The sequence below is a fragment of the Balaenoptera borealis genome, assembly GCF_965194805.1.
Source record: "Balaenoptera borealis genome assembly, contig: HAP1_SCAFFOLD_981, whole genome shotgun sequence".
Classification (NCBI taxonomy): Eukaryota; Metazoa; Chordata; class Mammalia; order Artiodactyla; family Balaenopteridae; genus Balaenoptera; species Balaenoptera borealis.
In genome coordinates this window covers 116,528-143,250 of record NW_028123228.1, presented here as the reverse complement: position 1 = coordinate 143,250, position 26,723 = coordinate 116,528, and the positions used below count along the sequence as shown (strand labels likewise).

At 46.5% G+C, this 26,723-nt stretch overlaps 1 protein-coding gene across 13 annotated transcripts in view; it reads right to left on the bottom strand.

Annotated features, from left to right (window-relative positions):
• The window catches only part of LOC309621775 (uncharacterized protein), a 243,846-nt gene that overhangs the window by 124,598 nt on the left and 92,525 nt on the right, over window positions 1–26,723 (bottom strand). For 12 of the 13 annotated variants that reach the window (XM_082409122.1, XM_082409121.1, XM_082409120.1 and 9 more), the window contains 2 exons: window positions 15,002–15,139; window positions 2,328–2,465 (listed from right to left, as the gene is read on the bottom strand). In XM_082409122.1, the coding sequence (XP_082265248.1) occupies window positions 2,328–2,465; window positions 15,002–15,139 (276 nt within the window). The remainder of the gene's footprint in view (window positions 1–2,327; window positions 2,466–15,001; window positions 15,140–26,723) is intronic. The other variant, XM_082409116.1, reaches the window with a different exon arrangement.

The window sequence follows — 26,723 nt, the reverse complement described above, 5'->3', positions numbered from 1 at the left end:
AGGGAACCCAACGTGCCTGAGCCAGTCATGTCAAAGCCCATCGAACAAGAGCAGAGGCCAGAGCGAGAGGCCATGAAGAGGCGGGCTCAACAACAACGGGAGAATGCTGCCAGATACACCTCTTCGGGCAAGCTGCAATTTTTCACCGAGAGGGAAAACGAAATGGAAATTGCCGACTACTACGGATACGTCAAGTGAGAGCTGCTAGGATTCTTGGTGCCACCTTGGCTACCAGCTGTTCTTCCATACACAGGTAAGATAGGTATAGAACTGAATAAGTAAATGGAATACAATTAATAGACGAGTAACAAACCTTTCGAATTTTCAGATGCTGCTAACTGGGGCGTGAGAAAGGAAGGACTGAAAGTTGGATGGGAGAATGAAGGAAAGGGGTAAAAACTGAGCAAAGAGGAAGGAACTTGGCCCAGGGCTAGGAAGGCCAAAAGAGACGTATGGATTTAGGAAAGGAAGCAGGAGCGAGGATGAAATGGCAGAAGTAAAAAGCAGGGTCAGAGGTCTGGGTTGAAAGAACACAATTGGAGTAGAGTTGAAGGTGACAGAAGATGAGTCTAGGTTTACTAGGAGAAATAGAAAAAGTCTCTCGGGGACGCTGGCCTTAAGTCTCACAACCACCAGATAGGTATTTCAGAAAACAAGAGGTTCAGGACACATCTCTGAAAGGTCTGAGTTGCCTTATTCAGGTGTGACTGTAGTGGGGGAATAGGGAAATCTACCAGAGAAGTGGCTAGGGCTCAGAGTTATCCTAGGGGCAGCTGACGACAGGGGCAGAGCCAAGGGAACTGCTGGATCAGGAGGCCCACGAACAAAGCAGGGGCATAGCCGCCTGTCACTTCCCTGCCAGGAAGGAAGCCAGGTATATTACTGTAACCAAGGCACACTGGGGTCTTTACTGTATGGAGAACTTGGCTCCTGCCCGCAATCCTACGGCTCGGCGTCACACACAGGAAGTAGGGCCTCTGGGCAACCAGAAATGGGAATGGGACTGAAGGAGATTCAGCCCACAAATATCCGACCACCAGCTTCCACCTCTGCAGTCTGCCACCCTGTGTCTGCTCAACGCATCACAGAAACAAGTTTTCAAGGTGAGTATACAGACGGCAGAGAAAAGTTGAACAATGAGGTCAGCATTCAAAAATGGGGTCAAATCGACAGCTGGGAAGGGGTGTAGAGACAGGTAGAATTTAGATCCTGAGCCTTTAATAACCACTACCTTCTCTCAGTGCTCTCTGTTTTTAGACTCTATATGAGAACACCTAGGGCTTCCCTGGTGGCGCCTGCCAATGCAGGGGACACGGGTTCGAGCCCTGGTCTGCGAAGATCCCACATGCCGTGCAGCAACTAAGCGCATGTGCCACGACGACGGAGCCTGCATTCTAGAGCCCGTGAGCCTCAACTACCGAAGCCCACGTGCCTACAGCCCATGCTCCGCAACAAGAGAAGCCACCGCGATGAGATGCCCGCACACCGCAACCGAGAGTAGCCCCCGCTAGCCGCCAACTAGAGAAAGCCCGTGCACAGCAATGAGAGACCCAGTGCGGCCAAAAACATAAATACGTAGAATAAATAAGTTCAAACAGTAAATAAATACATAAACATAAATTACAAAAAAAAAGAACACCTAATGCAGGTGGGAAGGTGGGAGGGCCACCGTAGAGGTCATCTATGCTACATGTACAAGAATCCCGAGAGCACACCAATCGGTACCACACTTTTCACTGCTGTAGCCGATCGTTCCCCCTGTACTGCCACACTGTAGCACTCCCTTCCCTCATCTACTGCTATAGTCTCTTCGGAAGGTGTTTCAGAACTCTTGTTATGAGAGTGCCAGTTGAACTGTCCTCACTTCCTTCATTTATACCAGGATTGAAGACCTTGTGGTCCGAGATCCTGTCCAGAGAGCAAGCAGGCTAAGGCTCTGTCTTTGTTGATGTATTTCATCAGAAAGGGCTCTACCCCCTCTCCTAGTTCATGGTGTGAAGTGTTCTTGGCCCCTCGGGAAAGTGGGGAGAATGGAAAGGACCCTATATGAGAATGCTAGGCTCTGTAAAACATTTCAGGTTTTTAAAAATAAGACTCATTTTGTATTGGACTGACAACAGTCCTATGAAATACAAAGAAAGCCGAGAATCAGTGACAGGAAAGGATCACCAGTAAGAACTACAGCAGTCACCGCTTACCTCGTAGCATAGGGCACTGTCCGTGATCCTTAAGAAGAGTTAGTAGAAATGCCTTGCCCATCTTGCCCCTGAACCCCTTGAAAGGTACACGACTGCTGTGTTGGTGTTTAGGGGGAGCATCTCACTTACCAGGGACTGACTTCTCCCTTGATTCCTCTGTAGTGATGGAGACTTCCCCGCTGATGAAAAATTCCCTGGGATTGCAACCTCCAAGCCAGACAGCTTTCCTATGGAATGACAGAGAACTTGTCAAGGTGAAACACCAGTCTGCGGGAGAAAGGGAGGAAGAGAATGATGGAAATCGTTTCTGGGAAACTATTTTTACATTATGTGTTGTTTGTTCCCGGTAAATAAACTGAAATCTTCTTAACAGTACAACAAAATCTAAACCACTAAAGCCAACAATACAGGAGTATAACGTTCGACAAAAATTTCTTTGGCTGCGCAGCATGTGGGATCTTAGCTCCCCAACCAGGGATTGAACCCACGCCTGCTGCATTGGAAGCGCAGAGTCTTCACCACGGGACCACCGGGGAAGTCCCAGGACTATCACTTTTAAAGGAGAAGGTACAAACCCCTCGGTTCTATGAACTGGAGATTTTTAGTAAGAAGTCAATATATTTGTTGTTAGGCACATTTTATGTTAGGCTGTCTCCCTGCACAGGATGCAGGCGCCTTGAGAATGGAAGTCATATCCCTCTATAGTACGTCCCTCTTCTTTCTGCTTTGCAGTTTGCTGCTCCACTTGTTCAACCCCACCTAGTAATAACCTATACTTCCCTTGTTCCTGTTTTCCCATCTGGAAAACAGACAAAAGGCAACCAAACAACGCAAAGGTCTCAACAAATAAGGGATATCCAAAACCAGAGATGGCCAGAACTTCTGTACCCCTGATGAAATAGTCCTCATACAAAACCTGATAATCAAATTCCTTAATGCTAGGAATCACAGTGAAAAATAGTATCTGAACTGACTTCTGTCAGATGAGTGAGAACTAAGGTTAATTCAGTGTATCTGAAGCATAGAAAGTGAGGGCAAAAGTGGCACAAGATGGGGCTAGAGAAGCAGAGAGGATTCTAGACCACGCAGAGTCTTAAAGGCCAACAGTGTGTTTTCTATTCTCAAAACAATGCTTGTGAGCGATGTTTATGAGCAACGTTCCAACTTGCTTTGAAGGTTTCTTGTGTGAAGAGTGGATTGGAAGGAAACAAGATATATGGACACCAGTTAGGACCTAATCGCAACAGACAGGCAAGTTCAGTATTAGGAAGTTGAGGAAGAGCTGGCTGACAGATTCCAAAGAAATTCAGGAGATGAACTGAAGCGGGCTTAATGGGGTAGGAGATGGAGGAAAGGAAGGTCTTAGGGAATTCAAGGGTTTACTGCACACATGAGCAAAGTCTCAAAATTAATCATTTGAACGTACAGAGGCGGATCTCCCAAATGACACCGGTTAGGAAGCAACGGTACGCCCTTTAGAATTCCTAGAGACAACACAAATCAACTGTTTCGATGGAAAATTCGGCGGGACTCTTGATTTCCATGGGAATACAGAGAAAAGAGACACTGATCTGGCTTGCAGGTATATTTAGAAAGTTGTTAGCCGGACATCACCTACTAGTATCATGTAAGTAGGCCGTCCGAAGTAGGAAGCTTAGGGGAAAAACCTGGAGGAAAACTTAAAAGCTTAAGCCACACCTCTACACTACACCACCTTTCACAATTTCTTCTCAGATAAGCATCATCCCCATCAGTGAAGAAACTCGTTCGTACCTCATAATAGGAAAAACAGGCCTAAAGATTCAATGTGTGTCTTGGGAGGTCCCATCTATGCGATATCTTCCTGGGACCAGAAAAGGCCCCAGGAAGATCCATCTCTGCACCCCTGAAAGCTTACCACCAAGGAAAATGACTAGGTCCATAGATTTCCTCCCTCAAACCAGCTTACCTCACACATAGATCATTAGCAACTCCGCCCTTACTCACATTATCACAGTCACAAGAGTGGTTAGGGAGAAAAGCACTAACCAGGGGAACTAAAACAGAGGCAATCCAGGCCAAGCTGGGCTGGTGGCAGATATCTGCTCCTTACGCTCGGGTGCATAATGCGACTCACCACAGTGCCTTTTTCACAGACCCTTTTGAACGTTTCTCCACAGAATCCAACAGCTCAAGTTAGTTCATGACGCTTCAAGGTCAACAATCGTCAAGAGAAAAACATGCAATATGTCTTACAATGTTGGATTCCTTACAAACAGGACAAGGAGATAACCATGTAGACAAAACCAGAGCATTTGAAAACATCTGTATTCTACAAACACACCAGTGAATGCTATAAATAAGGTACTATGACATAAAACAAAATGAAAACTAGATGTGAGACTGTTCTCTTCAGTGTACAGACTTCATGGCAGTTGCTGCACACTATCTAGCTACTTAGATCTTTAACTCTCTGTTCTGTTAATACCAAATGAGGCCCAAGTGTGTCAACCTGTTTCCCACAGAAACCAAAAAGTCTACATGCATCTCTTTTCTCCTGTGCCCTTTCACCTTACCTGCTCCCAATTCTCCACCAACGTCCTCCTCTTTCTCTAATTATTCTCCTCTTCATTTTGCTTGGCCTTGCCCCCAAGCATGCAAGACAGAGAGTCCTAGAGGTCCAAGATTCTAGAGTGGCTGTTTGCAAGGCGGAGGAGATTACAGTAACTGCCACACTGTATATACTTCTGTGCAAAGAAAAAGGGACAGTGTTCAGAATGTCTCTCACATATAACAAGAGCTGGAGATGGCAGGATACCTGTGTGGCCCAAGGAACTAGAGCTAGCAAATTATGGGCCAAACAATTGCAACCAAAGGCTGGAAGAGGAAAGGTCTGCAACCAGCTCTGTCTCCTAGCTCTCTGGTATTTGCTGCCAACGGGCAGAGTCTATTTCGTGAAGCATCAAGCACTGAAAAGAAGACTCCTGCTGCTGGAAGTTGACAGGAAGTAACGTCCAATGCAAGATCAAGGCTTGTCCTCGAAGCAATGCCCATAATGGAAGAGAAAAAAAAAAGAGAAAGCGGAAGTGAAATGTTAAGTCGCAAGTCCAACCTGGCCCCCAGCCTAGCCCAGCCCAAGGAAGGTAGGAGTCAAGGAGAAGAAACTAAAAGAGAAGAGCCTTGGACCACAACATTCTCCACAAGGTACACTCAAGAAACTTCACCCTACTCTTGAACCAAGTTACAAAGAGAGCTTCTTAATCCCTACTTTGGCTCCTTAAAAGCTGCTATCAGTTCACTCATTAGACACATATGATTTCAGAACAACTGTAATAGTTCAAACTAGATGGCTCTTTCCTTCCTAAGGATTATTAATTAAAGAAGATCTATATAGCTCTAAGTATATGATACATAAAATAGAATACTCTGTAGAATATAAGTAACTCTTAGTTCAGTGTATTAATGAACGTCTGTAAGAAATGTGGCAATGATTTCCCTAATGGAAGAGCCTGGGGGAGGTAAATCTGTCTTCTAGGATTTCCTCCCCAGAGCTCAGAAACTCAGGTGTTGTTTTAGCTCTCCTACACTCTCTTCACCCAAGCCCGCCTTCCTGTTGGGGATCGGACCTCCCTATTGGCTCTCTCATACCTTTCAACTGCCTGCTTTGTGACATCACTCTCCTACCAAACCTACTACCACTTGGTAGAGTCTTGGGGTTTCCGTGGAGCTGTTTGGACCAGTAACCAGTGACCTCTGTACTGGACACGTGCGCCGTTCAGCTGCAGCCACTCGGACATCCTCTAGTGTTGTCTCCTCATCCCTGGTACCTGCAGTGGATGCTTCCTCTTCTCTGACCATGTCAGGTAAGAAAAGAAACTTTGGAAAGTTTTGCGTTCGATTCTTTTGCCCCTAAATTGAGTAGGAGATTCAAAATAGCATGGAATAATGAGGGAAAGTATTGAACTACACGTCTGGAGACCTAATTTCACTTTTGACTTTGACGTTTACTATCTGTGTGACTTTGGACAAATCACTGGCTGTCTCACAAAGCCTGTTGCTTTCCTTAACTGTTACGTTAGGATACCACGTTGGGTTGATCACTCTGATCCCCTTCTTTTCCAGTATTGAGCCTTAAAGGGTACCCATGTAGAAAACGAAATCAGACACTTCTCAAGAGTGTTTCAACAGAAACATAGAAAAGCCAGGGGACATAGAAAACTAGCAATATATACCAAGATGTTTCATCTCTAATGGTCTCCCTCCACTAGGATTTCGACTAGTTGAAAAGAGAGAATAGGGAGAGAGGATGGAGAGTACTGGGCTCTACAGGGAGGCACAGAGTCGAGCGTAAGGAAGTTTAGGATGGTTTTCATTAGCACAGGCCAACAGGCACCAAGAGATGGGAGAAAATGTAAGAATGAAGAGGGAAAGCATAGAGGAGCTCTCAAGAAAAACGGAGTTTGCAATGGAATGCTGATGGGAACCAAAGATTTTCAATTAAAGCAGAAACAGCACAGAGGGAAACCTGCTCAGAGCAGGGCAAAACCAAGTTGATGGTAGCAAACCCTTACATTAACAGACTAAGAAGGAAAGTAAGGCCAGAACAGGGGATCACCAGGAAAGGCAGCTTATCAGAAAAGTCATACTCCGTTTTCTTTCTTTTATTGCCTCTCTGAATACAGTTGGCCACTTGACAGTTTTGAATATAAACATTTTAGAAATACGTTTTAGAAATGATGCCTCCTATAAACAAGCAACCACAGTGGTTATCTAGGGGGCTGCTTTTCAGTGTTTTATTCTTTCTAATTTTTAAACTAGGTAGACATTTCACCAATTCAACATTTTAAGTGATATCTTCTAAATTGAATCAGAAGGACTATTTTCCTTGGTGTGATATGTAGGTTCTAAGGCAAGGCTGCTTTTCATTTTTACAGTTATTTCCTTCCTAACACAGAGAGCACATTGATCAACAGCCATCGTTCGCTTGTAGAGCTTAGCTACCGAAGAAGAAGAAGAAAAAGTCAAGCCCCACATCTCTAATTCCCCCCACTTAGGGAATTCCCTGGCGGTCCAGTGCTTAGGACTCGGTGCTTTCACGGCCAGGGCCACGCGGCGCGGCCAAAGAAACAAAACAAACAAACATCCACGTTTATCGAAAACCATATTGTGGAGTCCTGTGGATTTTCTTACATTTGAAAATCTTTTTTAATTGGATTCTAGGCATGATGGTTTTTTGAGGTTTTGGGATGCCATCTTCTTGGATGCTGAAGATGATTCTAATCTAAGTTCTAGGATAAATCCAAAAACCTTCCTGATACATTTTAAGCTTCCTTTCTGCTTATTATATAAGCTATATTCATTGAAATATATATTTCTCCTAGGCTTAATACCTCTTACTTGCTGGGTAAAAATATGAAGGAGCACAATAATGAAACTCTTTTACACTTATTATTTTGCTGTCTGCTTCGTACCGGTTTTCATTGAAATACTTGTCTATATGTGTTGTGGCTACCTATACATGCACATTTATTGCATTCTGTTGCTTGTTATGCATTTTTTACTGACATACCTTCTCTGTCTGTATGCATTGGCTAGGAATTCATTCACCTCTATCACCTCCATCGTGTCTTCTGGTTAATAGTATTCACTAAAATAGAGTGGGCAAAATTCACTTTCATAATATTGCATGGATAGTACAGAATGCCATTTGTTAGTAAATTCATTAGGCTTCGATACTTGCCACATACCCCAGTTTTCATTAATATCTATGGATTTCTTTTTCGTTAACGTAATATGCTTGTCATGATTTTTCTTTGTCTTTCTAGAACTTATTGTATCTTCCTCCATATAAATCATACGCAATAGATCAGCTTATTCATCTATTAATTATTACTGCTATTATTATTGGTGGTGGTGTTATAACCACTTTACAGATGAGTAATCTGAAGTAATCAGATAACTCTTCCCTTTCCAAAAGCACTTAAGAAATCCACTTTCGGGTAATCATTTTGAGGTAGGATGAGAAACCAGGCTTGAAGAGGGCAAAAATGACTCTTTCAATTCACCAGTTGGACTGAGCTGTACGTCACCTCTAGGTAATAGCGTGGGAACTGCACAAGCAAAGGGAGACACTGAAGACGACAATGGTAACAGCCGTACTGTTTTCTAATGGACAAAAAAAATGCCTATATTATAAGTTCTATTTCTCCTGCTTTCTGGCAGTATCATGCTCAGAGTGGAGTCCTGGCAAGGAAGTCAGGATACTTAGGTTCTGAAACCTGGTAATGATACTAACATAATGAGAGAACTTGAACAAGTCAACCCGACCTCTCTGAGCCTCAGTTTCCTTACTCACGAAATGAGACTGAGAACATCGAAGTTCTCTAAGGGCCTCCTAGTTCTAAAATGCTTCCAGTCTAGGAAATAGCATAGAAGTCAATACGAGTGCAGGCTGAAGGGAAAGACAGGGCAGGGAGAAGGTTGCTTCCAGCCTAGAGAACAATCTCTGAACCACACCACTTGGCTCTTCTGCCCGTCTGTGCCCAAGATGGGAGCACAGGCAGTGAATAGAGAAGAGTGGAAAACTGCTCAGTCCTTACAGCCATCATTAACTGTCTGATTTTGGGTTTCTCAGGAAGTAGTGATAGTAGAGGTGTCCTGATAGCAAGAACCTTCAGATGATGCCGTTCCTCAAACGTAGTGAGAATTTCTCAACCTCCCTGAGTTTTTCATGACCCTCTTGTTCTTACAGAAAATTTCCAACATCCATCTCTACTTGGAACTCTAAATTCTCTGCAGCATTCTCCTCCTGTGGTGAGCAATGCAACTTCCCTAACACGAAGTGTCTGCAACTTCTCCAGAGTCTCTGCCCCTGCCGTCAGTTCGGCATCGGCTACCGGTACCCCTTTCCAGACACTCATGGGTAGTGCCTACCTTTACCAACATTCTAGCACGACTATGTTATCTGGAGTTACTGACCACAGCCAGATCTCCACTTCAGCTGCTTCCTATCCAGGTGTTCTTGAGTGGGACATCACAGCAAGCACTGAAAAGAATTCTTCTTCACTCGGAGACTTTACTCTGGCACTCACTGACCGCCACACAGCTGCCTCCTCCATGTTTCTGGCAGCCCAGGATGATAAAACTTCAGACGCCAAGAACATGGTCCCTCTACATCCATCGCTTTCTGCCAGCCTTGCTCAGGGAACACCATCTCAGATTCCAAATCAGGGGCAGAGCCGCCTGTCACTTCCCTGCCAGGAAGGAAGCCAGGTATATTACTGTAACCAAGGCACACTGGGGTCTTTACTGTATGGAGAACTTGGCTCCTGCCCGCAATCCTACGGCTCGGCGTCATACACAGGAAGTCGGGCCTCTGGGCAACCAGAAATGGGAATGGGACTGAAGGAGATTCAGCCCACAAATATCCGACCACCAGCTTCCACCTCTGCAGTCTGCCACCCTGTGTCTGCTCAACGCATCACAGAAACAAGTTTTCAAGGTGAGTATAACAAACGCCAGAGAAAGTTGAAGAATGAGGTCGGCATTCAAAAATGGGGTCAAATCGACAGCTGGGAAGGGGTGTAGAGGCAGGTAGAATTTAGATCCTGAGCCTTTAATAACCACTACCTTCGCTCAGTGCCCTCTGTTTTTAGACTCTATATGAGAACACCTAGGGCTTCCCTGGTGGCGCCGTGGTTAAGAATCCGCCTGCCAATGCAATGCGGGGGACACGGGTTCGAGCCCTGGTCTGCGAAGATCCCACATGCCGTGCAGCAACTAAGCGCATGTGCCACAACGACGGAGCCTGCATTCTAGAGCCCGTGAGCCTCAACTACCGAAGCCCACGTGCCTACAGCCCATGCTCCGCAACAAGAGAAGCCACCGCGATGAGAAGCCCGCACACCGCAACCAAGAGTAGCCCCCGCTAGCCGCCAACTAGAGAAAGCCCGTGCACAGCAATGAGAGACCCAGTGCAGCCAAAAAAATAAATACGTAGAATAAATAAGTTCAAACAGTAAATAAATACATAAACATAAATTACAAAAAAAAGAACACCTAATGCAGGTGGGAAGGTGGGAGGGCCACTGTAGAGGTCATCTATGCTACATGTACAAGAACCCCGAGAGCACACCAATCGGTACCACACTTTTCACTGCTGTAGCCGATCATTCCCCCTGTACTGCCACACTGTAGCACTCCCTTCCCTCATCTACTGCTATAGTCTCTTCGGAAGGTGTTTCAGAACTCTTGTTATGAGAGTGCCAGTTGAACTGTCCTCACTTCCTTCATTTATACCAGGATTGAAGACCTTGTGGTCCGAGATCCTGTCCAGAGAGCAAGCAGGCTAAGACTCTGTCTTTGTTGATGTATTTCATCAGAAAGGGCTCTACCCCCTCTCCTAGTTCATGGTGTGACGTGTTCTTGGCCTCTCGGGAAAGTGGGGAGAATGGAAAGGACCCTATATGAGAATGCTAGGCTTTGTAAAACATTTCAGGTTTTTAAAAATAAGACTCATTTTGTATTGGACTTATAACAGTCCTATGAAATACAAAGCGAGCCGAGAATCAGTGACAGGAAAGGCTCACCAGTAAGAATTACAACAGTCACCGCTTACCTCGTAGCATACGGCACTGTCCGTGATCCTTAAGAAGAGTTAGTAGAAATGCCTTGCCCATCTTGCCCCTGAACCCCTTGAAAGGTACATGACTGCTGTGTTGGTGTTTAGGGGGAGCATCTCACTTACCAGGGACTGACTTCTCCCTTGATCCCTTTGTAGGGATGGAGACCTCCCCCCTGGTGATGAAAAATTCCCTGGGATTGCAACCTCCAAGCCAGACGTTTTGTGTGACACAAAGTCAAGAACTCCCCAAGTCCTGCAGTAGCAGAAACAGCCACATACTTGAGAGTAACCCACCATCTGAACTTGGGGACATTTCAGTGACAGCTCCAGTCCAGAGTGCCAGGCGTCTCCTGGCCCTGCCTCCAGCTCCAAGCCAGGGACAAATAGAGAGTAAGCACGTGGATGATATCAAAACCAAGCTTTCAAAGCCTCTGGATGCCTACCAGATCCCAACAGAGAACCAAGATCCTCCACTACTCCCTTTAGGAATCCCTGATATTCACCAGCCGCTGGCCTGCACCGATCCCCTCAGCCAAGAGGAGCAGCCTGGTTCTGAAAATGCTGATCTGGGAGAGAACAGCCGGAGTCGTCAGGACCTAGGGACACTTGAAAATGGGATTGAACCTAGCAGTGGTCTTGCAGACATTACTACACTGGCGGAGGATATTCACCTTCCCCAGCTCTTTAATCCTTTGAAAGATCTTGATCAATCCCAAGGTCCCAACGTGATCAAAGCTAAAGACACCAGAGCCATTAAGGTGAATCAGGTGCAGGAAAAGCCAAGTGTCATAAAGGTTCCCTCTGATCAACCCAGGAAGAACAAACAGAAAGCCTCTGAGCCTATCAGTGGCGCTCCCAAGGCCAAAATCCAGCCAAAGAATCCAGAGTGCCTGTTAGGGGGAGAAGTGGTTATATGCCACGCTGCAGTCAGTGACAGGGCTCCTGTGAACACGGCCAAGCACTCTCAAGGCAAACCTCAGAAAGCTGCATCCAGAAAGATCAGCAAAACTAAGAGCCACGGGCAGGAAAAGACCAAAAGGACCAGAGGGAGAAACAAGGCTGAGGAGAACAAGCAGTCAGGGAACAAAGTCAAGGCAGAAGAGAAGCCAGCAATCCCCCACACGAAGCGAAAGGAACACCAAACTGAGCTTCTCCAACAGAGCTTTCAAAAGCCTCGAACCTCCCTTGGCGTGCGCATGCTGGAGTCTGTGAAGGTTCTTCATGCGCTGGGGAAGAAGAATGAGACGAAAACTGGGCTCTCTTCCTGTCGGCTCTTGGGAAAGTCAAGCAACCCCAAAGACCCCCAGCCACCCCCAGCTATCCAGCCATGGCGGCATACCCCACGTGAGGGGAAGGGTCCTGAGAAAACGCAAGTCCAAGCCCAGAAACCAGACAGCAGTGCTGAAACAGAGTGTCCATCTCCAGCCCAGTATGAGCGGCCTCCTCCTGGGAAGGTCAAGTTGATACCTCTGCCTTTTTCTGCCTGGGACAAGCCTCAAGCTCGACCCGCTCCTCGGAGGCCACAGTCTCTGGCCTCACATCGGCCTGCTGGGGCTTACCGTGCCCAGCCTGATTCTACTGACTCAGCTCAACCTGCTGCAGTCAATTCATCCCAGCCAGCTCCTGCCTCTTTGCCAGGCCCCGCCAAACCAGCTCAGCCAACTGTGACCAACCCAACCCAACCGGCTTGGACCAACCATACCCAGCCTCGTGTCCCTCAGTCTGCTGCTCCTAGGCCTGCACCCTCCAAAACTTCATCTGGCGCTCCTCTCCAGCGGGAGCCTGTTCCCCCTGCTGTGAATAAGCGCCAGTCCCCACCCAAGCTCCAAACCCACTTTCTACTCCAAGACTTCAGCAAGCAACGAGTTCCATGGAGGGAACCCAACGTGCCTGAGCCAGTCATGTCAAAGCCCATCGAACAAGAGCAGAGGCCAGAGCGAGAGGCCATGAAGAGGCGGGCTCAACAACAACGGGAGAATGCTGCCAGATACACCTCTTCGGGCAAGCTGCAATTTTTCACCGAGAGGGAAAACGAAATGGAAATTGCCGACTACTACGGATACGTCAAGTGAGAGCTGCTAGGATTCTTGGTGCCACCTTGGCTACCAGCTGTTCTTCCATACACAGGTAAGATAGGTATAGAACTGAATAAGTAAATGGAATACAATTAATAGACGAGTAACAAACCTTTCGAATTTTCAGATGCTGCTAACTGGGGCGTGAGAAAGGAAGGACTGAAAGTTGGATGGGAGAATGAAGGAAAGGGGTAAAAACTGAGCAAAGAGGAAGGAACTTGGCCCAGGGCTAGGAAGGCCAAAAGAGACGTATGGATTTAGGAAAGGAAGCAGGAGCGAGGATGAAATGGCAGAAGTAAAAAGCAGGGTCAGAGGTCTGGGTTGAAAGAACACAATTGGAGTAGAGTTGAAGGTGACAGAAGATGAGTCTAGGTTTACTAGGAGAAATAGAAAAAGTCTCTCGGGGACGCTGGCCTTAAGTCTCACAACCACCAGATAGGTATTTCAGAAAACAAGAGGTTCAGGACACATCTCTGAAAGGTCTGAGTTGCCTTATTCAGGTGTGACTGTAGTGGGGGAATAGGGAAATCTACCAGAGAAGTGGCTAGGGCTCAGAGTTATCCTAGGGGCAGCTGACGACAGGGGCAGAGCCAAGGGAACTGCTGGATCAGGAGGCCCACGAACAAAGCAGGGGCATAGCCGCCTGTCACTTCCCTGCCAGGAAGGAAGCCAGGTATATTACTATAACCAAGGCACACTGGGGTCTTTACTGTATGGAGAACTTGGCTCCTGCCCGCAATCCTACGGCTCGGCGTCACACACAGGAAGTAGGGCCTCTGGGCAACCAGAAATGGGAATGGGACTGAAGGAGATTCAGCCCACAAATATCCGACCACCAGCTTCCACCTCTGCAGTCTGCCACCCTGTGTCTGCTCAACGCATCACAGAAACAAGTTTTCAAGGTGAGTATACAGACGGCAGAGAAAAGTTGAACAATGAGGTCAGCATTCAAAAATGGGGTCAAATCGACAGCTGGGAAGGGGTGTAGAGACAGGTAGAATTTAGATCCTGAGCCTTTAATAACCACTACCTTCTCTCAGTGCTCTCTGTTTTTAGACTCTATATGAGAACACCTAGGGCTTCCCTGGTGGCGCCTGCCAATGCAGGGGACACGGGTTCGAGCCCTGGTCTGCGAAGATCCCACATGCCGTGCAGCAACTAAGCGCATGTGCCACAACGACGGAGCCTGCATTCTAGAGCCCGTGAGCCTCAACTACCGAAGCCCACGTGCCTACAGCCCATGCTCCGCAACAAGAGAAGCCACCGCGATGAGATGCCCGCACACCGCAACCGAGAGCAGCCCCCGCTAGCCGCCAACTAGAGAAAGCCCGTGCACAGCAATGAGAGACCCAGTGCGGCCAAAAAAATAAATACGTAGAATAAATAAGTTCAAACAGTAAATAAATACATAAACATAAATTACAAAAAAAAAGAACACCTAATGCAGGTGGGAAGGTGCGAGGGCCACTGTAGAGGTCATCTATGCTACATGTACAAGAACCCCGAGAGCACACCAATCGGTACCACACTTTTCACTGCTGTAGCCGATCATTCCCCCTGTACTGCCACACTGTAGCACTCCCTTCCCTCATCTACTGCTATAGTCTCTTTGGAAGGTGTTTCCGAACTCTTGTTATCAGAGTGCCAGTTGAACTGTCCTCACTTCCTTCATTTATACCAGGATTGAAGACCTTGTGGTCCGAGATCCTGTCCAGAGAGCAAGCAGGCTAAGACTCTGTCTTTGTTGATGTATTTCATCAGCAAGGGCTCTACCCCCTCTCCTAGTTCATGGTGTGACGTGTTCTTGGCCTCTCGGGAAAGTGGGGAGAATGGAAAGGACCCTATATGAGAATGCTAGGCTTTGTAAAACATTTCAGGTTTTTAAAAATAAGACTCATTTTGTATTGGACTTACAACAGTCCTATGAAATACAAAGAAAGCCGAGAATCAGTGACAGGAAAGGATCACCAGTAAGAACTACAACAGTCACCGCTTACCTCGTAGCATAGGGCACTGTCCGTGATCCTTAAGAAGAGTTAGTAGAAATGCCTTGCCCATCTTGCCCCTGAACCCCTTGAAAGGTACACGACTGCTGTGTTGGTGTTTAGGGGGAGCATCTCACTTACCAGGGACTGACTTCTCCCTTGATTCCTCTGTAGTGATGGAGACTTCCCTGCTGATGAAAAATTCCCTGGGATTGCAACCTCCAAGCCAGACAGCTTTCCTATGGAATGACAGAGAACTTGTCAAGGTGAAACACCAGTCTGCGGGAGAAAGGGAAGAAGAGAATGATGGAAATCGTTTCTGGGAAACTATTTTTACATTATGTGTTGTTTGTTCCCGGTAAATAAACTGAAATCTTCCTAACAGTAAAACAAAATCTAAACCACTAAAGCCAATAATACAGGAGTATAACGTTCGACAAAAATTTCTTTGGCTGCGCAGCATGTGGGATCTTAGCTCCCCAACCAGGGATTGAACCCACGCCTGCTGCATTGGAAGCGCAGAGTCTTCACCACGGGACCACCGGGGAAGTCCCAGGACTATCACTTTTAAAGGAGAAGGTACAAACCCCTCGGTTCTATGAACTGGAGATTTTTAGTAAGAAGTCAATATATTTGTTGTTAGGCACATTTTATGTTAGGCTGTCTCCCTGCACAGGATGCAGGCGCCTTGAGAATGGAAGTCATATCCCTCTATAGTACGTCCCTCTTCTTTCTGCTTTGCAGTTTGCTGCTCCACTTGCTCAACCCCACCTAGTAATAACCTATACTTCCCTTGTTCCTGTTTTCCCATCTGGAAAACAGACAAAAGGCAACCAAACAACGCAAAGGTCTCAACAAATAAGGGATATCCAAAACCAGAGATGGCCAGAACTTCTGTACCCCTGATGAAATAGTCCTCATACAAAACCTGATAATCAAATTCCTTAATGCTAGGAATCACAGTGAAAAATAGTATCTGAACTGACTTCTGTCAGATGAGTGAGAACTAAGGTTAATTCAGTGTATCTGAAGCATAGAAAGTGAGGGCAAAAGTGGCACAAGATGGGACTAGAGAAGCAGAGAGGATTCTAGACCACGCAGAGTCTTAAAGGCCAACAGTGTGTTTTCTATTCTCAAAACAATGCTTGTGAGCGATGTTTATGAGCAACGTTCCAACTTGCTTTGAAGGTTTCTTGTGTGAAGAGTGGATTGGAAGGAAACAAGATATATGGACACTAGTTAGGACCTAATCGCAACAGACAGGCAAGTTCAGTATTAGGAAGTTGAGGAAGAGCTGGCTGACAGATTCCAAAGAAATTCAGGAGATGAACTGAAGCGGGCTTAATGGGGTAGGAGATGGAGGAAAGGAAGGTCTTAGGGAATTCAAGGGTTTACTGCACACATGAGCAAAGTCTCAAAATTAATCATTTGAACGTACAGAGGCGGATCTCCCAAATGACACCGGTTAGGAAGCAACGGTACGCCCTTTAGAATTCCTAGAGACAACACAAATCAACTGTTTCGATGGAAAATTCGGCGGGACTCTTGATTTCCATGGGAATACAGAGAAAAGAGACACTGATCTGGCTTGCAGGTATATTTAGGAAGTTGTTAGCCGGACATCACCTACTAGTATCATGTAAGTAGGCCGTCCGAAGTAGGAAGCTTAGGGGAAAAACCTGGAGGAAAACTTAAAAGCTTAAGCCACACCTCTACACTACACCACCTTTCACAATTTCTTCTCAGATAAGCATCATCCCCATCAGTGAAGAAACTCGTACCTCATAATAGGAAAAACAGGCCTAAAGATTCAATGTGTGTCTTGGGAGGTCCCATCTATGCGATATCTTCCTGGGACCAGAAAAGGCCCCAGGAAGATCCATCTCTGCACCCCTGAAAGCTTACCACCAAGGAAAATGACTAGGGTCCATAGATTTCCTCCCTCAAACCAGCTTACCTCACACATAGATCATTAGCAACTCCGCCCTTACTCACATTATCACAGTCACAAGAGTGGTTAGGGAGAAAAGCACTAACCAGGGGAACTAAAACAGAGGCAATCCAGGCCAAGCTGGGCTGGTGGCAGATATCTGCTCCTTACGCTCGGGTGCATAATGCGACTCACCACAGTGCCTTTTTCACAGACCCTTTTGAACGTTTCTCCACAGAATCCAACAGCTCAAGTTAGTTCATGACGCTTCAAGGTCAACAATCGTCAAGAGAAAAACATGCAATATGTCTTACAATGTTGGATTCCTTACAAACAGGACAAGGAGATAACCATGTAGACAAAACCAGAGCATTTGAAAACATCTGTATTCTACAAACACACCAGTGAATGCTATAAATAAGGTACTATGACATAAAACAAAATGAAAACTAGATGTGAGACTGTTCTCTTCAGTGTACAGACTTCATGGCAGTTGCTGCACACTATCTAGCTACTTAGATCTTTAACTCTCTGTTCTGTTAATACCAAATGAGGCCCAAGTGTGTCAACCTGTTTCCCACAGAAACCAAAAAGTCTACATGCATCTCTTTTCTCCTGTGCCCTTTCACCTTACCTGCTCCCAATTCTCCACCAACGTCCTCCTCTTTCTCTAATTATTCTCCTCTTCATTTTGCTTGGCCTTGCCCCCAAGCATGCAAGACAGAGAGTCCTAGAGGTCCAAGATTCTAGAGTGGCTGTTTGCAAGGCGGAGGAGATTACAGTAACTGCCACACTGTATATACTTCTGTGCAAAGAAAAAGGGACAGTGTTCAGAATGTCTCTCACATATAACAAGAGCTGGAGATGGCAGGATACCTGTGTGGCCCAAGGAACTAGAGCTAGCAAATTATGGGCCAAACAATTGCAACCAAAGGCTGGAAGAGGAAAGGTCTGCAACCAGCTCTGTCTCCTAGCTCTCTGGTATTTGCTGCCAACGGGCAGAGTCTATTTCGTGAAGCATCAAGCACTGAAAAGAAGACTCCTGCTGCTGGAAGTTGACAGGAAGTAACGTCCAATGCAAGATCAAGGCTTGTCCTCGAAGCAATGCCCATAATGGAAGAGAAAAAAAAAAGAGAAAGCGGAAGTGAAATGTTAAGTCGCAAGTCCAACCTGGCCCCCAGCCTAGCCCAGCCCAAGGAAGGTAGGAGTCAAGGAGAAGAAACTAAAAGAGAAGAGCCTTGGACCACAACATTCTCCACAAGGTACACTCAAGAAACTTCACCCTACTCTTGAACCAAGTTACAAAGAGAGCTTCTTAATCCCTACTTTGGCTCCTTAAAAGCTGCTATCAGTTCACTCATTAGACACATATGATTTCAGAACAACTGTAATAGTTCAAACTAGATGGCTCTTTCCTTCCTAAGGATTATTAATTAAAGAAGATCTATATAGCTCTAAGTATATGATACATAAAATAGAATACTCTGTAGAATATAAGTAACTCTTAGTTCAGTGTATTAATGAACGTCTGTAAGAAATGTGGCAATGATTTCCCTAATGGAAGAGCCTGGGGGAGGTAAATCTGTCTTCTAGGATTTCCTCCCCAGAGCTCAGAAACTCAGGTGTTGTTTTAGCTCTCCTACACTCTCTTCACCCAAGCCCGCCTTCCTGTTGGGGATCGGACCTCCCTATTGGCTCTCTCATACCTTTCAACTGCCTGCTTTGTGACATCACTCTCCTACCAAACCTACTACCACTTGGTAGAGTCTTGGGGTTTCCGTGGAGCTGTTTGGACCAGTAACCAGTGACCTCTGTACTGGACACGTGCGCCGTTCAGCTGCAGCCACTCGGACATCCTCTAGTGTTGTCTCCTCATCCCTGGTACCTGCAGTGGATGCTTCCTCTTCTCTGACCATGTCAGGTAAGAAAAGAAACTTTGGAAAGTTTTGCGTTCGATTCTTTTGCCCCTAAATTGAGTAGGAGATTCAAAATAGCATGGAATAATGAGGGAAAGTATTGAACTACACGTCTGGAGACCTAATTTCACTTTTGACTTTGACGTTTACTATCTGTGTGACTTTGGACAAATCACTGGCTGTCTCACAAAGCCTGTTGCTTTCCTTAACTGTTACGTTAGGATACCACGTTGGGTTGATCACTCTGATCCCCTTCTTTTCCAGTATTGAGCCTTAAAGGGTACCCATGTAGAAAACGAAATCAGACACTTCTCAAGAGTGTTTCAACAGAAACATAGAAAAGCCAGGGGACATAGAAAACTAGCAATATATACCAAGATGTTTCATCTCTAATGGTCTCCCTCCACTAGGATTTCGACTAGTTGAAAAGAGAGAATAGGGAGAGAGGATGGAGAGTACTGGGCTCTACAGGGAGGCACAGAGTCGAGCGTAAGGAAGTTTAGGATGGTTTTCATTAGCACAGGCCAACAGGCACCAAGAGATGGGAGAAAATGTAAGAATGAAGAGGGAAAGCATAGAGGAGCTCTCAAGAAAAACGGAGTTTGCAATGGAATGCTGATGGGAACCAAAGATTTTCAATTAAAGCAGAAACAGCACAGAGGGAAACCTGCTCAGAGCAGGGCAAAACCAAGTTGATGGTAGCAAACCCTTACATTAACAGACTAAGAAGGAAAGTAAGGCCAGAACAGGGGATCACCAGGAAAGGCAGCTTATCAGAAAAGTCATACTCCGTTTTCTTTCTTTTATTGCCTCTCTGAATACAGTTGGCCACTTGACAGTTTTGAATATAAACATTTTAGAAATACGTTTTAGAAATGATGCCTCCTATAAACAAGCAACCACAGTGGTTATCTAGGGGGCTGCTTTTCAGTGTTTTATTCTTTCTAATTTTTAAACTAGGTAGACATTTCACCAATTCAACATTTTAAGTGATATCTTCTAAATTGAATCAGAAGGACTATTTTCCTTGGTGTGATATGTAGGTTCTAAGGCAAGGCTGCTTTTCATTTTTACAGTTATTTCCTTCCTAACACAGAGAGCACATTGATCAACAGCCATCGTTCGCTTGTAGATCTTAGCTACCGAAGAAGAAGAAGAAGAAGAAGAAAAAGTCAAGCCCCACATCTCTAATTCCCCCCCCCCACTTAGGGAATTCCCTGGCGGTCCAGTGCTTAGGACTCGGTGCTTTCACGGCCAGGGCCACGCGGCGCGGCCAAAGAAACAAAACAAACAAACATCCACATTTATCGAAAACCATATTGTGGAGTCCTGTGGATTTTCTTACATTTGAAAATCTTTTTTAATTGGATTCTAGGCATGATGGTTTTTTGAGGTTTTGGGATGCCATCTTCTTGGATGCTGAAGATGATTCTAATCTAAGTTCTAGGATAAATCCAAAAACCTTCCTGATACATTTTAAGCTTCCTTTCTGCTTATTATATAAGCTATATTCATTGAAATATATATTTCTCCTAGGCTTAATACCTCTTACTTGCTGGGTAAAAATATGAAGGAGCACAATAATGAAACTCTTTTACACTTATTATTTTGCTGTCTGCTTCGTACCGGTTTTCATTGAAATACTTGTCTATATGTGTTGTGGCTACCTATACATGCACATTTATTGCATTCTGTTGCTTGTTATGCATTTTTTACTGACATACCTTCTCTGTCTGTATGCATTGGCTAGGAATTCATTCACCTCTATCACCTCCATCGTGTCTTCTGGTTAATAGTATTCACTAAAATAGAGTGGGCAAAATTCACTTTCATAATATTGCATGGATGGTACAGAATGCCATTTGTTAGTAAATTCATTAGGCTTCGATACTTGCCACATACCCCAGTTTTCATTAATATCTATGGATTTCTTTTTCGTTAACGTAATATGCTTGTCATGATTTTTCTTTGTCTTTCTAGAACTTATTGTATCTTCCTCCATATAAATCATACGCAATAGATCAGCTTATTCATCTATTAATTATTACTGCTATTATTATTGGTGGTGGTGTTATAACCACTTTACAGATGAGTAATCTGAAGTAATCAGATAACTCTTCCCTTTCCAAAAGCACTTAAGAAATCCACTTTCGGGTAATCATTTTGAGGTAGGATGAGAAACCAGGCTTGAAGAGGGCAAAAATGACTCTTTCAATTCACCAGTTGGACTGAGCTGTACGTCACCTCTAGGTAATAGCGTGGGAACTGCACAAGCAAAGGGAGACACCGAAGACGACAATGGTAACAGCCGTACTGTTTTCTAATGGACAAAAAAAATGCCTATATTATAAGTTCTATTTCTCCTGCTTTCTGGCAGTATCATGCTCAGAGTGGAGTCCTGGCAAGGAAGTCAGGATACTTAGGTTCTGAAACCTGGTAATGATACTAACATAATGAGAGAACTTGAACAAGTCAACCCGACCTCTCTGAGCCTCAGTTTCCTTACTCACGAAATGAGACTGAGAACATCGAAGTTCTCTAAGGGCCTCCTAGTTCTAAAATGCTTCCAGTCTAGGAAATAGCATAGAAGTCAATACGAGTGCAGGCTGAAGGGAAAGACAGGGCAGGGAGAAGGTTGCTTCCAGCCTAGAGAACAATCTCTGAACCACACCACTTGGCTCTTCTGCCCGTCTGTGCCCAAGATGGGAGCACAGGCAGTGAATAGAGAAGAGTGGAAAACTGCTCAGTCCTTACAGCCATCATTAACTGTCTGATTTTGGGTTTCTCAGGAAGTAGTGATAGTAGAGGTGTCCTGATAGCAAGAACCTTCAGATGATGCCGTTCCTCAAACGTAGTGAGAATTTCTCAACCTCCCTGAGTTTTTCATGACCCTCTTGTTCTTACAGAAAATTTCCAACATCCATCTCTACTTGGAACTCTAAATTCTCTGCAGCATTCTCCTCCTGTGGTGAGCAATGCAACTTCCCTAACACGAAGTGTCTGCAACTTCTCCAGAGTCTCTGCCCCTGCCGTCAGTTCGGCATCGGCTACCGGTACCCCTTTCCAGACACTCATGGGTAGTGCCTACCTTTACCAACATTCTAGCACGACTATGTTATCTGGAGTTACTGACCACAGCCAGATCTCCACTTCAGCTGCTTCCTATCCAGGTGTTCTTGAGTGGGACATCACAGCAAGCACTGAAAAGAATTCTTCTTCACTCGGAGACTTTACTCTGGCACTCACTGACCGCCACACAGCTGCCTCCTCCATGTTTCTGGCAGCCCAGGATGATAAAACTTCAGACGCCAAGAACATGGTCCCTCTACATCCATCGCTTTCTGCCAGCCTTGCTCAGGGAACACCATCTCAGATTCCAAATCAGGGGCAGAGCCGCCTGTCACTTCCCTGCCAGGAAGGAAGCCAGGTATATTACTGTAACCAAGGCACACTGGGGTCTTTACTGTATGGAGAACTTGGCTCCTGCCCGCAATCCTACGGCTCGGCGTCATACACAGGAAGTCGGGCCTCTGGGCAACCAGAAATGGGAATGGGACTGAAGGAGATTCAGCCCACAAATATCCGACCACCAGCTTCCACCTCTGCAGTCTGCCACCCTGTGTCTGCTCAACGCATCACAGAAACAAGTTTTCAAGGTGAGTATAACAAACGCCAGAGAAAGTTGAAGAATGAGGTCGGCATTCAAAAATGGGGTCAAATCGACAGCTGGGAAGGGGTGTAGAGGCAGGTAGAATTTAGATCCTGAGCCTTTAATAACCACTACCTTCGCTCAGTGCCCTCTGTTTTTAGACTCTCTATGAGAACACCTAGGGCTTCCCTGGTGGCGCCGTGGTTAAGAATCCGCCTGCCAATGCAATGCGGGGGACACGGGTTCGAGCCCTGGTCTGCGAAGATCCCACATGCCGTGCAGCAACTAAGCGCATGTGCCACAACGACGGAGCCTGCATTCTAGAGCCCGTGAGCCTCAACTACCGAAGCCCACGTGCCTACAGCCCATGCTCCGCAACAAGAGAAGCCACCGCGATGAGAAGCCCGCACACCGCAACCAAGAGTAGCCCCCGCTAGCCGCCAACTAGAGAAAGCCCGTGCACAGCAATGAGAGACCCAGTGCAGCCAAAAAAATAAATACGTAGAATAAATAAGTTCAAACAGTAAATAAATACATAAACATAAATTACAAAAAAAAGAACACCTAATGCAGGTGGGAAGGTGGGAGGGCCACTGTAGAGGTCATCTATGCTACATGTACAAGAACCCCGAGAGCACACCAATCGGTACCACACTTTTCACTGCTGTAGCCGATCATTCCCCCTGTACTGCCACACTGTAGCACTCCCTTCCCTCATCTACTGCTATAGTCTCTTCGGAAGGTGTTTCAGAACTCTTGTTATGAGAGTGCCAGTTGAACTGTCCTCACTTCCTTCATTTATACCAGGATTGAAGACCTTGTGGTCCGAGATCCTGTCCAGAGAGCAAGCAGGCTAAGACTCTGTCTTTGTTGATGTATTTCATCAGAAAGGGCTCTACCCCCTCTCCTAGTTCATGGTGTGACGTGTTCTTGGCCTCTCGGGAAAGTGGGGAGAATGGAAAGGACCCTATATGAGAATGCTAGGCTTTGTAAAACATTTCAGGTTTTTAAAAATAAGACTCATTTTGTATTGGACTTATAACAGTCCTATGAAATACAAAGCGAGCCGAGAATCAGTGACAGGAAAGGCTCACCAGTAAGAATTACAACAGTCACCGCTTACCTCGTAGCATACGGCACTGTCCGTGATCCTTAAGAAGAGTTAGTAGAAATGCCTTGCCCATCTTGCCCCTGAACCCCTTGAAAGGTACATGACTGCTGTGTTGGTGTTTAGGGGGAGCATCTCACTTACCAGGGACTGACTTCTCCCTTGATCCCTTTGTAGGGATGGAGACCTCCCCCCTGGTGATGAAAAATTCCCTGGGATTGCAACCTCCAAGCCAGACGTTTTGTGTGACACAAAGTCAAGAACTCCCCAAGTCCTGCAGTAGCAGAAACAGCCACATACTTGAGAGTAACCCACCATCTGAACTTGGGGACATTTCAGTGACAGCTCCAGTCCAGAGTGCCAGGCGTCTCCTGGCCCTGCCTCCAGCTCCAAGCCAGGGACAAATAGAGAGTAAGCACGTGGATGATATCAAAACCAAGCTTTCAAAGCCTCTGGATGCCTACCAGATCCCAACAGAGAACCAAGATCCTCCACTACTCCCTTTAGGAATCCCTGATATTCACCAGCCGCTGGCCTGCACCGATCCCCTCAGCCAAGAGGAGCAGCCTGGTTCTGAAAATGCTGATCTGGGAGAGAACAGCCGGAGTCGTCAGGACCTAGGGACACTTGAAAATGGGATTGAACCTAGCAGTGGTCTTGCAGACATTACTACACTGGCGGAGGATATTCACCTTCCCCAGCTCTTTAATCCTTTGAAAGATCTTGATCAATCCCAAGGTCCCAACGTGATCAAAGCTAAAGACACCAGAGCCATTAAGGTGAATCAGGTGCAGGAAAAGCCAAGTGTCATAAAGGTTCCCTCTGATCAACCCAGGAAGAACAAACAGAAAGCCTCTGAGCCTATCAGTGGCGCTCCCAAGGCCAAAATCCAGCCAAAGAATCCAGAGTGCCTGTTAGGGGGAGAAGTGGTTATATGCCACGCTGCAGTCAGTGACAGGGCTCCTGTGAACACGGCCAAGCACTCTCAAGGCAAACCTCAGAAAGCTGCATCCAGAAAGATCAGCAAAACTAAGAGCCACGGGCAGGAAAAGACCAAAAGGACCAGAGGGAGAAACAAGGCTGAGGAGAACAAGCAGTCAGGGAACAAAGTCAAGGCAGAAGAGAAGCCAGCAATCCCCCACACGAAGCGAAAGGAACACCAAACTGAGCTTCTCCAACAGAGCTTTCAAAAGCCTCGAACCTCCCTTGGCGTGCGCATGCTGGAGTCTGTGAAGGTTCTTCATGCGCTGGGGAAGAAGAATGAGACGAAAACTGGGCTCTCTTCCTGTCGGCTCTTGGGAAAGTCAAGCAACCCCAAAGACCCCCAGCCACCCCCAGCTATCCAGCCATGGCGGCATACCCCACGTGAGGGGAAGGGTCCTGAGAAAACGCAAGTCCAAGCCCAGAAACCAGACAGCAGTGCTGAAACAGAGTGTCCATCTCCAGCCCAGTATGAGCGGCCTCCTCCTGGGAAGGTCAAGTTGATACCTCTGCCTTTTTCTGCCTGGGACAAGCCTCAAGCTCGACCCGCTCCTCGGAGGCCACAGTCTCTGGCCTCACATCGGCCTGCTGGGGCTTACCGTGCCCAGCCTGGTTCTACTGACTCAGCTCAACCTGCTGCAGTCAATTCATCCCAGCCAGCTCCTGCCTCTTTGCCAGGCCCCGCCAAACCAGCTCAGCCAACTGTGACCAACCCAACCCAACCGGCTTGGACCAACCATACCCAGCCTCGTGTCCCTCAGTCTGCTGCTCCTAGGCCTGCACCCTCCAAAACTTCATCTGGCGCTCCTCTCCAGCGGGAGCCTGTTCCCCCTGCTGTGAATAAGCGCCAGTCCCCACCCAAGCTCCAAACCCACTTTCTACTCCAAGACTTCAGCAAGCAACGAGTTCCATGGAGGGAACCCAACGTGCCTGAGCCAGTCATGTCAAAGCCCATCGAACAAGAGCAGAGGCCAGAGCGAGAGGCCATGAAGAGGCGGGCTCAACAACAACGGGAGAATGCTGCCAGATACACCTCTTCGGGCAAGCTGCAATTTTTCACCGAGAGGGAAAACGAAATGGAAATTGCCGACTACTACGGATACGTCAAGTGAGAGCTGCTAGGATTCTTGGTGCCACCTTGGCTACCAGCTGTTCTTCCATACACAGGTAAGATAGGTATAGAACTGAATAAGTAAATGGAATACAATTAATAGACGAGTAACAAACCTTTCGAATTTTCAGATGCTGCTAACTGGGGCGTGAGAAAGGAAGGACTGAAAGTTGGATGGGAGAATGAAGGAAAGGGGTAAAAACTGAGCAAAGAGGAAGGAACTTGGCCCAGGGCTAGGAAGGCCAAAAGAGACGTATGGATTTAGGAAAGGAAGCAGGAGCGAGGATGAAATGGCAGAAGTAAAAAGCAGGGTCAGAGGTCTGGGTTGAAAGAACACAATTGGAGTAGAGTTGAAGGTGACAGAAGATGAGTCTAGGTTTACTAGGAGAAATAGAAAAAGTCTCTCGGGGACGCTGGCCTTAAGTCTCACAACCACCAGATAGGTATTTCAGAAAACAAGAGGTTCAGGACACATCTCTGAAAGGTCTGAGTTGCCTTATTCAGGTGTGACTGTAGTGGGGGAATAGGGAAATCTACCAGAGAAGTGGCTAGGGCTCAGAGTTATCCTAGGGGCAGCTGACGACAGGGGCAGAGCCAAGGGAACTGCTGGATCAGGAGGCCCACGAACAAAGCAGGGGCATAGCCGCCTGTCACTTCCCTGCCAGGAAGGAAGCCAGGTATATTACTATAACCAAGGCACACTGGGGTCTTTACTGTATGGAGAACTTGGCTCCTGCCCGCAATCCTACGGCTCGGCGTCACACACAGGAAGTAGGGCCTCTGGGCAACCAGAAATGGGAATGGGACTGAAGGAGATTCAGCCCACAAATATCCGACCACCAGCTTCCACCTCTGCAGTCTGCCACCCTGTGTCTGCTCAACGCATCACAGAAACAAGTTTTCAAGGTGAGTATACAGACGGCAGAGAAAAGTTGAACAATGAGGTCAGCATTCAAAAATGGGGTCAAATCGACAGCTGGGAAGGGGTGTAGAGACAGGTAGAATTTAGATCCTGAGCCTTTAATAACCACTACCTTCTCTCAGTGCTCTCTGTTTTTAGACTCTATATGAGAACACCTAGGGCTTCCCTGGTGGCGCCTGCCAATGCAGGGGACACGGGTTCGAGCCCTGGTCTGCGAAGATCCCACATGCCGTGCAGCAACTAAGC